Below are 16,643 nucleotides of genomic sequence, written 5' to 3' on the forward strand. Positions count from 1 at the left end.
AGTGGTTTGATGTCTTTTTCATCTGTTCTCTTCATCTCGTTATATATTCTCCACACTCCATTTTCACTTTCTTCTCCTTTAAGAGCTCTGATTGTGAGACAGTCTCCCTCTGTCCTTCCACCTCTTTGTTTACCTTTCCTGTTTTCATCTCATTGTCTCTCTGTGCAGCATCCTGGAATATCTCTTCTGGACTACTTTTGTATTCAGTATCTTTTCAGACTGTGTCAAATCTTTTTATAGATCTGTTTATTGGGAATTTTGTTTCAATTATATTCTTACACCCAAAAGTTCTATTTGGTTCTCCTTCAAATATGATTGGTAATTCTTTGTATTTTCTCATTCACTGTCTGTGTTTTCAAGTTTCTTTTGTATCATTACACATGATAATCATAGTTTTATTTTTATGCAATAAATGCAATGACACTTTTATGTGTCTGTTTCTGTTTTCTGCTTTGTAGGGTGTTTTCCCTGATGATGCTTACACATAGTACTTTGTTTCCTTCTGTAACTGGTGGTTTTTTGTTGCTTGATTGCTTGCATTTTGTTCGTCTGTGTATGTTTGTGTACACACACACACACACACACACACACACATATATAAAACTATTATTTGCTTATTTTCCTTGAAAAATTTTTCGTGGTAATTCTTAGAGAGATAGGATGAAAGTGTGTTCCTACAGAGAGCATTTGCTTCTGCTGCTGCCAGGAGCCAGTCTGAGACCATATGTTGAGGTCTTATGGACCACCCATGTAATATGAATTTAAACAAATCCATGTTAAGGCCAACTTGTGGTTGTTACTTGCCCACCCTGGGCCATACTCAGCACTGAGGCAACTCTCCTCAGTTAAGTACTGGTAGGAATGGAGTTTCTGTTTCTTTTACAATGAGGTTGTAGCCCTTTGAGCTCCACCTTTCTGGGCCCCTGAAGCCTGCAAGACCATGAAAAGCAACCTCAACCTTGTTAGGATGACATGCTCAGAACTAAAGTGACCACAGCCCTCCTTTTATCTCCACATTGCCACTTTCACTCAGATTTTGGCTTCATAATTTCATACATTTGCCATATATTCAGTGCTTTAAAATAAGAACATGTTATTTTAAATATTTTATTTCATTTTTAAAAATATTTTTGTTGTTTTTTAGAGGCTCAGTCTTCCTTTATTCATGGATTAAAAGTCTTGATATTTATTTTCTAAGTATCTAATCTCCTCATCAGTTTGTGTATATGTGTGTATGGTTGTGTGTGCGACATTATTATAAAAACTCTCAAGCATACAGAAAAGTTAAAAGAGTTTTAAGGTAAATGCCTACGTGCTCAGCATCTAAATTCTGTCCATTAATATTTTCCTGTACTTAGTTTGTCAGAAATCTGTCCATTCCTCTCTCTATCCATTCATGTCTGATTTTCATGTATTTCAAAGTAGGTGGCAGGTCTCAGTACATTTCCCCCGAATCTCGGTTGTTTTCACATGTTTGAGTTGTAATTATATTTTTCATTTCCATAAGTTCTATTTGATTCTTTTTTCATCTATGAAATCTCTCCTCCCTGCACATATGTTTAAGTTTTTATTTTTTAAATACGTTAAACTTGATTATTTTATGGTGTGTGTGTTATTCCCAATAGCTGATGTCTTTTGTTATCATTGTCTGTTTCTCAAAGTGCCTTGTTTCCTTTGTGTTTTGCTGTTATTTTTCCTGTCAATTGCTTGTTTTCTTTGGGGCGTATCTGTGGGAATTTGAAGTAGTTTCCTCCAGGGAAGAGTTTCATTTGCTTCTGCAAAGTAGATGAGAGAATTAATAATCTAGGACTGTTTTAAACTAAATTTTTGCCTTGAGCTTTTTCAGACCACCCAGGGAGTGTGGAGGCAGGCTGCAGATTGATGTCAGAGCAGGAGCAAGGTTGTAAGTTCTCTGGGGAGATATTTTTTTCTCCTCTATTCAACACCAGGGTTCCAGTCTGGCCATTTGCTTTGTGTACCTTGGGTTGGGACTCAGCAAGTTGACCTCTCATTTAGCCTTACGCTGATGGTACAGCCCTTTGGTGTCCCAGGCTCAGGAAGACAGAGATCCCTTGGGGATGGCTCTCCTTGAATGATTCCTAGACTGTGTCTCCAGTGCCTCCTTCCCTGTAAGCCCTAAGAAGTCCGAGCCAAGTTTGCCCAGTTTGCCCAGTTTAGCAAATGTCTCCAAGGTACAAGTCAGCTTCAGCATTCTGCCTACCACCCCCACCTGGTTTCCCCCTGAACTTAGTGCTTCGCCTAGATGTGCCTTATTTTCTTGCCATATTGTCAATCATTTAAGAAAAGCATCTGTGATATTTTCGTCCTGTACTTTTAGATGATTTCCACAGAAAAGTCAATCATGCTATCAGAAAGAGAAGTCTGTATTTTTCTATATATTTCAAGTATGTCATAATTTAAAATAATCTAATAAAAAGAAAAATCTGGGAATTTCTTCTACTCTCAAGTAATTCTCATGCGCTCTATTAAGAATTTACTCAAACTCTAACATATGTGAAAACTGATATATGAGATACTGAAAGCAAGATGAAAAGCTCTATACCACACATTTATGAGTTATTTATTCCCTCTGGGTTTTTCATTTTAGTTGCTCTACCTTTGAGTTGAAGGTTTTATTAACGATACTGCTGTTAATGTAGCTATTGGCAATAACTGTGCGTAGTAAAACTTATTTTATACTATACTTTTAACTGCATGTTGAAACTTATATGAACATTTGAGCTGATGGAAATACGTATACATTAGATTCCTACTTGTCAGTGCTTAATATCAGCAGTAATATTTATTAGGATTTATTTTTATGGTGCTTATGTGTCCACAGCAAATTCTATAAACCCAGACTTACTAGAATGTCTAAGAAGGTTGGAATCTGAAGAGATACATAACTTCAGACAAATACATGGTCTTTCTCTACACCCGGCTGAGAAGGTACACCCTAACAGAAGCCAAATAATTTTCTTGAGTACTCCTTGAAGCCTTTTGAGACAAACACAGTAATATTTATACAGGCCTGTGAGGACTGGGTGGCTCGGGGCCTCTGAGAATGAGTCTGTGTCTTAAGATACCAGTGCCCTCGGATGTGATTTTCCTTCTGTGTGGAATTGTTCTCCAACTAGGGGGCTGAGGCTCAGATCTCGAGAGGCTGGGCCAGGCCAAGCAAAGGTGATTTTCAGGGTTGGGTTTTTATCCTCAGATCTTCTCTCTGAACTTCCTTCATCTCTGCTAAGTTAGGTGCTTAATGGAGGGTCTTGAAACATGGTAATAACAACATATATTGCATAACCCAACTATAGCGAATGGTATAGCTTCCTAAAGGGACCCTGTATTCCCAGAATAGGAGGTAGTTCTAAGACACTATACAGTAGTCATTAGAATATTTAGTAACTCCTCACACAAGTAAAATACAGATTACTTACCAACCTCTTCGGAGAAATGATGACCATCCATGGACTCTCCATATAAGACTCGTACAGGATATCCGTAATATCAAATGTCTCTCATGTTCTCCTGATGTGTCCAAACCTTTTGGTAGATGGTATGTGAGGTACAGTATAGGGATGTGGCTGAGAAGGCGAGCTCTTGATTTAGGCAGGCCATAGAGAGAACAGCCAGCAGGAAAGAAGAACCCAGAACAGTAGAGAGATGCCCCACGAGGCTCTGAGGAACCAGGAAGGAGCGCTGGTCACTGGAGAGACAATCCCTCTATTGGCATCACCCTGTGATCACCCCTAAAGGATGGGCTGGCAGCAGGAGGAGCCCTGGTCAGTGATGAGACAATGCCCACCACCACCATGGCCCGCCGTGTCCCAGAACCTTGCTTGTGGGGCCTTAGAGGGAAAATGAGCTCACCTAAGATACACACACACACACACACACACACACACACACACACACCACCACCACCACCACCACCACCACCACCAATCATACACACAAGGAATAATGCAGCTGCCTATAATCATAAGCATACCGAGGAGGGGATTGAGGAATATTTGACTGCATGGTTCTGGCCGAAGTATAAATTCTTGGGTATTATGTGATTATGGCTCCTCTAAGCTTTTGTAACAGCAAGGTCTAACATATGTCAGTTACACCTAGAATCTGAATCTTGGAGTTGTCACCTACTCTGGAGATCACTCACTACAGGAGTAGTTGGCATCCTTAAAATTGCATTCTTTGAATCTCTGCTCAAACATTCTTATTGATGGAGCATCCACTGTACTCCCCTGCACCACCAGGTCAGTGCTGCCCAAACTCTGGAGCTCCCTCTGTCTCCCCAGCCATCTCCCTGTGTCAAGTCTGCTTTCTTATTTTTAAAACATTCTGTTAAAGTATACAAATCATATAATTTGCCATCTTAACCATTTTTAAGTGTACAATGCAGTGGTATTGAATACATTTACATTGTTGTACAACCGTCACCATCATTCAGCCCCATACCTCTTTCCTCTTCTAAAACCAAGACTCTATACCTATTAAACAGTAATTCCCCCTCCCTCCAGCCCCTGGAAACCACCATTCTACTTTCTGTCTCTGTGTTCTGAGTACTCTAGGTATCTCATATAATTGGAATCACACTGTATTGTCCTTTTGTGGCTGGCTTGTTTCACTCAGCTAATGTCCTGATGGTTCACTTGTATTGTAGCATGTGTCAGAATATTGTTACTTTTTAAGGATGAATGATTTTCCACTGTATCAGTATACCACACTTTGCTCATCCATTCTCCAGTTGATGGGCACTCGCATTGCTTCCAAGTTTTGGTTATTGTAAATAATGCTGCTATGAACATGGGTGTACTAGTACCACTTTGAGACCCTGATTTCAATTCTTTTGGGAGATAGATAAATAGATATCTCCAGATGTGAAATTGCTGTATCCTATGGTAATTCTATTTTTTAATTTTTTGAGGAACCACCATACACTTTTCCACAGTGGCTGTACCATTTCACATTCCCACCAAGAGTGTACAAGGAGTCCAATTTCTCCACATCCTAGCCAGCACTTGTTGTTTTCTGTTTGTCTGTTGACAGTAGCCATCCTAATGAGGTGTGAAGTAGTATCTCCTTGTAGTTTTGCTTTGTATTTACCTATTGATTAGTTATATCGAGCATCTTGTTGTTGTCGTTCAGTCGCCCAGTCTTGTCCAACTCTCTGAGACCCCATGGATAGCAGCACATGCCAGGCTTCCCTGTCCTTCACCAGCCCCCAGAGCTTGCTCAAACTCGTGTCCATTGAGTCAGAGATGCCATCCAGCCATCTCATCCTCTGTCGTCCCCTTTTCCTCCTGCCTTCTATCTTTCCCAGCATCAGCTCTTCGCATCAGGTGGCCAAAGGATTGGAGCTTCAGCTTCAGCATCAGTCCTTCCAATGAATATTCAGGACTGATTGCCTTTAGGATGGACTGGTTGGATCTCCTTGCAGTCCAAGGGACTCTCAAGAGTCTTCTCCAACACCACAGTTCAAAAGCATCAATTCTTCGGTGTTCAGCCTTCTTTATGGTCCAACTCTCACATCAATACATGACTCATGGGCTAATTATCATTTGTATATCTCTTTTGGAGAAATGTCTGTACAAATCCTTTGCCCATTTTTAATGTATTTTTTGTTGTCATTATTGAGTTTTGAAAATTCTCTATATATTCTGAGTATTAAACTCTTACCAACCACATATGTGATTTGCAATTTTTTTCTCCCATTCTGTGGTTGTCTTTTTAGTCTGGATCGTGTCTTTTGATGTGTAAATTTTTTAATTTTCATGAAGTCCAATTTGTCTATTTTTTCTTTTGTTGTCTATGCCTTTGGTGTCGTATCCAATAAATCACTGTCAAATCCAAAGTTGGGAAATTCTGTCCTGTGTTTTCTTCTAAGAGTTTTATTGTTGTAGGTCTTACATTTAGGTTTTTGATCCATTTGAGTTTATATATATATATATATATATATATATATATATATATATAGTGTTAGGTAAGGGTTCAACCTCATTGTTTGAATCTGGATATCCAGTTTCCTAATACCATTGATTGAAAACTGTTCTCCCCATTGAATGTTCTCCCCATTGACCCTTGTCAAACATTGTTGTTGTTGTTCAGTCTCTAAGTCATGTCTGATTCTTTGCAAACCCACAGACTGTAGCAGACCAGGCTCCTCTGTCCTCCACAATCTCCCAGAGTTGGCTCAAATTCATGTCCATTGAGTCTGTGAGCTATCTAACCATCTCATCCTCTGCTGCCCAAAGGGGTAGTCCTTTTGCCTTCAATCTTTCCCAGCATCAAGATCTTTTCCAATGAGTCCACTCTTCACATCAGATGGCCAAAGTATTGCAGCTTCAGCATCAATTCTTCCAATGAATGTTCAGGGTTGATTTCCTTTAGGATTGACTGATTTGATCTCCTTGCTATCCAAGGGACTCTCAAGAATCTTCTCCAGCACCATAATTTGAAAGCAGCAATTCTTCAGTGCTCAGCCTTCTTCATGGACCAACTCTCAAATCCATATATGTCTACTGGAAAAACCACAGCTTTGACTGTACAGACCTTTGTCGGCAAAGTGATGTCTTTGCTTTTTAATATGCTCTCTAGGTTTGTCATAGTTTAACTTCCAAGGAGCAAGAGTTGTTTAATTTCATGGCTATAATCACTGTCCACAGTGATTTTGGAGCCCAAGAAAAGAAAATCTGTTACTGCTTCCATTTTTTCCCTTTCTATATGCCATGAAGTGATGGGACCAGATGCCATGATCTTAGTTTTTTGAATGTTGAGTTTTAAGCCAGTTTTTTCACTCTCCTCTTTCACCCTCATCAAGAGGCTCTTTAGTTCCTCTTCATTTTCTGCCATTAGAGTGGTATCATCTGTGTATCTGAGGTTGTTGATATTTCTCCTGGCAATCTTGATTCCACCTTACAATTCATGCAGCCCGGCATTTCACATAATGTACTCTGCATAGAAGTTAGATAAGCAGGGTGACAATATATAGCCTTATCATATTCCTTTCCCAATTTTGAGCCAGTCCATTGTTCCATGTCCAGTCCTAACTATCGTTTCTTGACCCACATACAAGTTTCTCAGGAGACAGGCAAGGTGGTCTGGTATTCCCATCTCTTGAAGAATTTTCCACAGTTTGTTGTGATCCACACAGTCAGAGGCTTTAATGTAGTCAATAAAGCAGAAGTAGATGTTTCTCTGGAACTCCTTTGATTTCTCCATGATCCCACAAATGTTGGCAGTTTGATCTTTAGTTCCTCTGCTTCTTTGAAACCTAGCTTGTACATCTGGAAGTTCTCACTTGAAGGATTTTGAGGATAACCTTGCTAGCATGTGAAATGAGCACAATTGTACAGTACTTTGAATATTTGGCATTCCCCTTCTTTGGGACTGGAATGAAAACTGACCTTTTCCAGCCCTGTGGCCACTGCTGAGTTTTCCAAATTTGCTGACATATTAAGTGCAGCACGTTAACAGCATCATCTTTTAGGACTTTAAATAATAGCTCAGCTGGAATTCAACCACCACCACTAGCTTTGTTTGTAGTAATGCTTCCTTACTCATTGGAAGGAAAGTTATGACCAACCTAGATAGCATATTAAAAAGCAGAGATATTACTTTGCCAACAAAGGTCCGTCTAGTCAAGGATATGGTTTTTCCAGTGGTCATGTATGGATATGAGAGTTGGACTGTAAAGAAAGCTGAGCGCCAAAGAATTGATGCTTTTGAACTGTGGTTTTGAAGAAGACTCTTGAGAGTCCCTTGGACTGCAAGGAGATCCAACCAGTCCATCCTAAAGGAGATCAGTCCTGGGTGTTCATTGGAAGGACTGATGTTGAAGCTGAAACTCCAATCCTTTGGCCACCTGATGCAAAGAGCTTACTCATTTGAAAAGACCCTGATGCTGGGAAAGATTGAGGGCAGGAGGAAAAGGGGATGATAGAGGATGAGTTGGCTGGATGGCATCACCGACTCGATGGACATGGGTTTGGGTGGACTCTGGGAGTTGGTGATGGACAGGGAGGCCTGGCGTGCTGCGGTTCATGGGGTTGCAAAGAGTTGGACACGACTGAGCAACTGAACTGAATGCTTCCTAAGGCCCACTTGACTTCACATTCCAGGATGTCTGGCTCTAGGTGAGCAACCACACCACTGTGGTTATCTGCATCTTTAAGACCATATTTGTATAGTTCTTCTGTGTATTCTTGCCACCTCTTCTTAATCTCTTCTGCTTCTGTTAGGTCCTTACTGTTTCTGTCCTTTATCATGCCCATCTTTGCATGAAATGTTCCCTTGATATCTCCAATTTTCTTGAAGAGCTCTCAAGTCTTTCCATTTCTATTATTTTCCTCTATTACATGACTGGATATGTGAGAGTTTATTGATCTGTATTTCTATTCTTCCCTCTATCTCCCCAAGCCTCCCAGCCATCTGTCCAAAGTTTCCCTTTAAAAATAAAATACCTACTTTGTCTCCATGACAGCACTCAAAGCATAAGAAAAGAGACACTATATAACCTACAAAATTTCTCTTTCCTACATAAGGAAATTTCTAGTTTCTAAAACTACTTTTATGACAGCTTCAACATCCTGTACCATCTCTGACATAAAGAAGAAAATAACTGCCACCCTATAACAAAGCTACCCCTCAAATTTCTCTCCCTGCTTGGAGCTGCCAGCATAGAACTAAATTCAGTAATGAGAATTTTTATCTGTGTCTTGTTGGCAGCTTTGCTACCATGTTGACTCATATTAAGGTTGTGGGCAACTCCCAGGTATTTTAAAATTCACTTCTATAAGACAAAATGAAATAGCCTTCCTGATGCCATTTGTTTTAATTCTGAAAAATATTTCAAAAAGTGCAAACAGTATTATAATGAATGCCTGGGAACCTACCACCACTTTGTCACACTTGCTTCAAGTATTTCACTGGATTTTTTTTTTTAATAAATTTATTTATTTTAGTTGGGGGCTAATTACTTTACAATATTGTAGTAGTTTTTGCCATACATTGACATGAATCAGCCATGGGTTTACATGTGTTCCCCTTCCTGGACCCCCCTCCCACCTCCCTCCCCATCCCATCCCTCTGGGTCATCCCATTGCCCCGGCCCTGAGCCCTTGTCTCATGCATCGAACATGGAATGGTGTTCTGTTTCACATACGATAATATACATGTTTCAATGCTATTCTCCCAGAACGTCCCACCCTCTCCTTCTCCCTCAGAGTCCATAAGACTGTTCTATGCATCTGTGTCTCTTATTCTGTCTCGCATATAGGGTTATTGTTACCATCTTTCAAATTCCATATATATGCATTAGTATACTGTATTGGTGTTTTTCTTTCTGGCTTACTTCATTCTGTATAATGGGCTCCAGTTTCATCCATCTCAATAGAACCGATTCAAATGTATTTTTTTAATGGCTGAGTAATATTCCATTGTGTATATGTACCACAGCTTCCTTATCCATTCGTCTGCTGATGGACATCTAGGTTGCTTCCATGTCCTGGCTATTGTAAACGGTGCTGCGATGAACATTGGGGTACACACGTCTCTTTCAATTCTGGTTTCCTCGGTGTGTATGCCCAGCAGTGGGATTGCTGGGTCATATGGCAGTTCTATTCCCAGTTTTTTAAGGAATCTCCACACTGTTCTCCATAGTGGCTGTACTAGTTTGCATTCCCACCAACAGTGTAAGAGGGTTCCCTTTTCTCCACACCCTCTCCAGCATTTATTGCTTGTAGACTTTTGGATAGCAGCCATTCTGACTGGTGTAAAATGGTACCTCATTGTGGTTTTGATTTGCATTTCTCTAATAATGAGTGATGTTGAGCATCTTTTCATGTGTTTGTTAGCCATCTGTATGTCTTCTTTGGAGAAATGTCTGTTTAGTTCTTTGGCCCATTTTTTGATTGGGTCGTTTATTTTTCTGGAATTCAGCTGCAGGAGTTGCTTGTATATTTTTGAGATTAATTGTTTGTCTGTTGCTTCGTTTGCTATTATTTTCTCCCATTCTGAAGGCTGTCTTTTCACCTTGCTTATAGTTTCCTTTGTTGTGCAAAAGCTTTTAAGTTTAACTAGGTCCCATTTGTTTATTTTTGCTTTTATTTCCAATATTCTGGGAGGTGGGTCATGGAGGATCCTGCTATGATTTATGTCGGAGAGTGTTTTGCCTATGTTTTCCTCTAGGAGTTTTATAGTTTCTGGTATTGTGTTTAGATCTTTAATCCATTTTGAGTTTATTTTTGTGTATGGTGTTAGGAAGTGTTCTAGTTTCATTCTTTTACAAGTGGATTTTTAAAAAACGTTTTTGGAAATAATTATAACCCCACAGGCAGTTGAAAAATAAGAAGTCCCATATACCCTTCACCTAGCTTTCCCCAATGGCAACATCTAACATGATTATAATACATACTATATTTAAAAGGGGAAATTAATATTGGTACAGTCTATAGATCTTATCAGATTTCATCAGTTTTTATATATACTCTCTCATTTATGTGTATGTATGTAATCTATAGTTCTATGCAATTTGATCTACGTAGAGATTCCTTTAACCATGACCACAACCAAGATTAATTACCACATTATGTTGTACACCTGAAAATAATATGTCAATTATATCTCCATTTAAAAATGTTTAAAGATTCATAGCCGCAAAGGGACTCCCTCATGCGACCCTTCCACCCCACCTCTGGCCCTTAGCAATCATTAGTCTCCATCTCTGTAATTTTGCCTTTTAGAGAATATTTTATAATTGGAATCATAGATTATATAAGCTTTTTTCTCCATTTGTAGATTCTATTCAGATTTATTTCTACTCACGGAAATTGTCCTTTTTTTTCTCTGCGGGCAGTACCCGCTTTCCATATGTGTCTTCCATATAAACGGCCGTGTGTGGAAAGGCCTCTTCAGCCAGGTGGGGAGAGTGGGAGGAGGGAGATTCCCAAATCCACTGAGAAAACTGAATTAATTTTCTCTGAGAAAATGCATTGGGTATTAAGTTTCCATAGGAGTAAACACTAGAATTCTAGTATTATCCTGCAGATACATTATGGACTCTATAGGTTTTTTGACTAAACAAAGTACTATTCATAACATTGCTCCTGTGAAAAAATATATTCCCAAGTCCAAACCGGAAAGCAACCTGTTTGTTGGTGTTTGCCAATGTTGTTTTGTAATTGTGTGCCCAAACCTTGCCAAACATTGTGTGGACTTGGAGTAACTTTTATCTGATTGGGGTCATAGATACAAAAATATTTGAATTTCTTTTAATTGTGGTATATCTATACATACATATATATTATATATATGGTATATATTTTATATGTGGTATGTATATATTTATATATACACACATATATAAAACCTTTGAGGTTGGCTTTTTCACTCAGTATAATTCCCTTGAGATTTATCCAAGTTGTTACAGGTATCAATCATTTGTTCCTTTTTTTTCTATAGTAATTCATGGTATGAATGTACCACAATTTGACCACTCATGTGCTGAAGGGTATTTGTGTGTTTTCCAGTTTTTGGCTACTACAAAAAATGATGTATTATGACATTTGTATTTCAGGATTCTGTGGCACATAAGTTTCCATTTCTCTGTGATAAATGCCTAAAAGTGAGATTACTGAGTTATGAGGTAAGTATATATTTAGTTTTATAAGAAACTGCCAAATTATTTTCCCATGGCTGTAACATTTTACATTCCCATCAGCAATGTATGAAAGATGTAAATTCTCTACATTCTCACCAGTATTTGGTATCACTATTTTTTATTTGAGCTATCCAATAGATGGAATGAAAGGGTTTGCCCATTCTGGTAGATCAGGGAGGGCTTCCTTAAGGAAGTGATGGTTGAGAAGGAGAAGTAAGTAGGTGAAGAAGGAAGGGAACGCTGAAGGTAGACAGGGCAGCATGTGCAAGAAGACCTAGTGACAGCTGAGAACCTGAACTGTTCAAGAAGCTGAGAAAAATCCCCTGGCCGGGATGCAAGAGCCAAAAGGCATGGGTGTGAGGTGAGGTGTGAGAGGCAGAGCTTGAACCTTTGCTAACAGGTGGCTGGAAGAACAGTAGCCTTCTCCTTAAAAAACTGGAAGAGAAGGTCTAAAGCGAAGGCATTAAAACCGAATTAACTGGGAGGAAAGCAGAATCTGGCTCCCAGCTGCCCCCTGGTGGTCAGGACCCATCAGGGCAGCCTTTCTAACAACTGCTGAGAAGGTATGTGGATATTTTTGTTATTTATGGGAACAGAACACTTAACTTCCTCAAAGGTCAGTGAGAAAGGGCTAAGAGGCAACAATAAAGAACAGACTTTTGGACTCTGCGGGAGAAGGCAAGGATGGGACGATATGAGAGAATAGCATTGAAACATGTATATTACCATATGTAAAACAGATGACCAGTGCAAGTTTGATGCATAAAGCAGGGCACTCAAAGCTGGTGCTCTGGGACAACCCTGAGGGATGGGGCGAGGAGGAAGGTGGGAGGGGGGTTCAGGATGGTGGGACACATGTACACCCATGGCTGATCCATGTCAATGTATGGCAAACACCACCACCATTTTGTAAAGTACTTCGCCTCCAATCAAAATAAATCAATGAATTTTTTTAAAAAGAAGGAAATTAAGTGATACAATTAGTGGGAAGATGAAGAAAGTAAAGCAAACAAGCTTTTTTTAAAAAAAAAAAAAAAAAAAAAACAACAGCAAGGGATTTCCGTGGTGGTCCAGTGGTTAGAACTTGTGCTTTCACTGCTGAGGGCCCAGGTTCAATTCTTGATCAGAGAACTAAGATCCCACAAGCCACGAAGTGTGGCTTCAAAATATAAATAAAAGAACAACAAAAACACTTCACCCATAAACTTATAAAAGCGACTTTTGAATTGGGCATTCGTTTAGAGTTGCAGCGTTACTGGGAAATGGAGAATCATGATGAAGCAGAGCACACGACCCTCCTCTGGGGACTGTTCTGTGACCTGTATTCCCCGCTCCCTGACCAGGGACAGAACTGGCGCCCCCTGCAGTGGAAAGCACAGAACCACCAGGGAAGTCCCAAGGCTGTTCGCTCTTACTCCCTTTGCAATAGTGAGTGAAATGCCACTACATCAATGGGTATCTCTTGGCAACATTTTCTCTACAATGTCATTGCCCTTACTAGAAAAATCTTAATTTTAGATACAGCTTATAAAGATAACAGAGACAAGCTTTGAGTCTCAGCTGTTTATGTTCTTCTTGCAGTGTTTAATACAGATCCTTTTCCATGTCTGTATCTGTGTATGTGTGTGGGAATGCTTCAGTGTAAACTCGGAGCCCCTGAGTTGAAAACAGTTTTCACTGTACATTAGTATCTTTACTCTCAGGGGGTTTATGCTAAGGTTTTTTTTTTTTTTTTTTAATTTAATTAGTGTTCTTTCATTTTGAACATATGATCTTGAGTTATGGCATACTGAATTAAAATATCAGTATTTTGCCTATCAAAAATGTTAAAATTTATTTTTGGATATATGTAAAAGTGTAAAACAGACTAGCTTGCCATTTGAGAATTTTTTTAAAGGAAGCTAATTACTCCATAGAGAGAAAAATTCAATCTATAAACCAAAAAAAAAAGGACAAAATAAATATTATTGCAATATACATCCTTCCAAAATATTATCTGTACAGTATTCTAATTATTCTCTTGGCTCCCCAGTTTAAAATATTTTGATAAATGCTATGACAGATACAGATTCATTCATTTAATTTATTTGAGTAACAGCACTCAGCTTAATGCATTTTTTTTTTAATTCATTTCACATTGATCATATGCCATGTACCAAAACCTGTATAAGATCTATATTATTCTCTGATGATTTCCTGACTTTGCATTTTCATATTTTAGAAGCTCTTGCTTTCTATCATGCTAGAACTATAGTTGATAAACTCTTTCTTTGCTAAGTTCCCAGTTTCACTAGCTGAAATATTTCACTTTGTTCTCATGAAGCAGTAGTGGGGGAAGGGGGCTGTCTTCTGTGGCTTCAATATCACTGTTCCATCTGGGGATTTGCTCTGTTTCTCCACTGGGTGAAGTGGTTTATTGACTGTCAATTTGTAAAGTGCACTCTGGGATTATCTGATTGCAAGATAGTAGGAGGGGAAACATATTTCATTGCCTTTTCTGTCAAATGGAATTAACATACACAGTATATCATCTTCTAGCAAGAACAGATGAAATTCCAGTGAGTGACCTAGAGTCTCCATTGCATGGTTGTCCAGAGTCCTAGCTGGATAGTTGTGGTCTTCAGGGTCTAATGGCTTCTTCTATTGTCCTTTTAGTTTAGTAGTTGTTTTTATACATGTTTATCGGTATATATGTATACATTTTGTGTGCATATATAAGTGTTTGATTTAAAATCTACTCCTCAGGGTCAGGGGAGCAAGAGAGAGAATTTCCCTCCCACTCTGTCCCCACCTGCCCAGTTTCTTTACCGTATTTCCTCCACCCCTCAACTAATCAGTATTATTTGTTTCTTATGAGTGCATCCAGATTTTCTACAAATGCTTATAAACAAATATGAACATGGATCTTTGGAGTTTTTTTCCTTTTATACCTAAAAGGTAGTTTGCTATATATACTACTTTGCACGTTGTTTTTCTCACTCAGCTCACAGAAAGCATTCTTATTCTTTTTTATTACTGTATATTATTCCGTTGTTCTAATGTATGGGTAAACCATAATTTCTATAATCTGTCCCTTTTTTAAAGAAATGTAATTTCTTTTGAACCTTTTATTATTACTGCAGTAAGTAACCTGGAAAATCATCATTTGGCCTGTGTGCAAATATACTTAGGGTAAATTTTTAGAAGTAGAACTATGAGGAAAACCAATCTATACATTTGTAATTTTTTAGAAATATTGCCAAATTGCTCTCTGTAAGCACTGTACCCACTTACTCCCACCGATAATGGTTCTACTTGATGTGTTTTGAATGGATTTTTGAAAAGAGAACACATTTTTATCATTTCTTATTTCTTATCTATAAACACTTATTCATTATACAAATAATTACTAAGCGCCAACTATCCCTTAAACCTTCTCTTTAGGCCCTGGAGACACAGCAGTAAACAAAACAGACAACCCTTTCATAACATCTTATTATGAGACAGAGAAATAGATGACTAAGTGTGGACATGATGTATAACTTTCCTGATCATTTAAAGCCTGAGTCACCAACTTAGATGCCACACAAGGAACTTAAATGTGTGAAGGTGAGGGATCAGAGGGCAGAGGGCATAGTGGGCACCATCCAGTCCTGGAAACCACAGGCCTGTGTAAAGGCTTCAGCTACTGGTCTGCTCTATACTATTGGATATGTGAAAAGGAAAGGTCCATGTTGATAGGATCCCTAATTTTCAAGAAAAAAACAGAAATCCATATTTTCATGTGATATCTCCCCATTTTAAATGTTGGAAACATTTTGAGGACAAACTTTTTTTTGATGGGGCTAGATAAGTTGTCAGGAATATCTAGCGAAACACTGAGGGGGAAAAAAACTATTGTGAGTCTCAGGGACTGGCTTTACTAGATTTTAAAATATACTCTAAAGCCTTTATAATTAAAACAGTGTGGTATTTGTGCATACACAGTCCAGTAGAACAGAATATTGATTTCTGGACTTTTTAGTCCAGAAATCAACTTCAGCATGTATGGAAAATTAATCTACAATAAAGATGGCATCTCAAACCACTGTGCAAAGATTAACTTTTTAATAAATAGTGCTGGGACAACAGGGTAGCCATGAAACAAAGAAAAAAATTAATTCTTATCTCACACCCTATGAGAGAATAAGCTCCAAATTGATTAGAGATCTAACTGTAAAAGATGGAAGCATACAAGTACTAGAAGAAAATTTAGATGGGTTCCTTCATAATCTGGTGTTAGGAAAGGCTTTCTAACTATGACTCAAAATTCAGTGACAGTAAAGAACAGATTGATACATTTGACCACAAAAAAATTTTCTCTTCACAAAAAATAAATAAATAAATAAGCAAAATCAAATGACAAAATGAGAGAAAATATTTGCAATCTATGTTGCAGATAAAAGGCCAAAAAAGAAACATTTGCAATGTATGTTTCAGATAAAAGGGATGGATTTTTGCTGTGGAATGAGTTAGCAATTCTGCAGCTACTTTCTGGGTATTCTAAGATTGAACATACAACTATATGATGAATGAATTAAAAGAGTCAAGTTTCTAACTACCAGAGATGGGAGTTACAAATATGGGAAGAGGGGAGGCTATACTGAAATGTGTGGTGTTAGATCAGAATTGGAGGTATCACTATAAACTCAGGTTTTAGCAGATTGAATATAGATAAATGACTGGTAAAGAGACTGTTATAGATGTAGACAGAGGAATTGATATAGATGATAGATAAACAGATAAATTTATATAAGTAGGTGCACTGAGTAAGCCTAGAATCAGTAATACCCCAGTAGCAATGAGCACACATCCAGGCCCCAGATCTTGGTCCCTAAATATCCTTCTCCAGTAAAAAGAATCGAGACTCGTTAGACAGATGACTGACTCCAAGTCTAGTGCCAGGAAAGGACAAGGTGAGCCTGGAACATCTCGTTGGACCAGAAAGTAAGGAAGAGCTCAG

The 16,643-nt window shown here is 38.6% G+C and overlaps 1 protein-coding gene across 6 annotated transcripts in view; it reads left to right on the forward strand.

The window, feature by feature from the left end:
* The window catches only part of ITGA9 (integrin subunit alpha 9), a 435,888-nt gene that overhangs the window by 363,118 nt on the left and 56,127 nt on the right, over window positions 1-16,643 (forward strand). For 3 of the 6 annotated variants that reach the window (XM_081527249.1, XM_081527248.1, XM_081527247.1), the window contains exon 27: window positions 11,579-11,647. The exons of 2 other annotated variants lie outside the window; for them this stretch is intronic. In XM_081527249.1, coding sequence (XP_081383375.1) covers window positions 11,579-11,647 — 69 coding nt within the window. Of the gene's footprint in view, window positions 1-11,578; window positions 11,648-13,005; window positions 13,211-16,643 lie in introns of those variants that run through there. One more of the 6 variants, XM_081527244.1, reaches the window with a different exon arrangement.

The sequence above is a fragment of the Giraffa tippelskirchi genome, chromosome 9, assembly GCF_054371585.1.
Source record: "Giraffa tippelskirchi isolate mGirTip1 chromosome 9, T2T-mGirTip1v1.2.pri, whole genome shotgun sequence".
Lineage (NCBI taxonomy): Eukaryota > Metazoa > Chordata > Mammalia > Artiodactyla > Giraffidae > Giraffa > Giraffa tippelskirchi.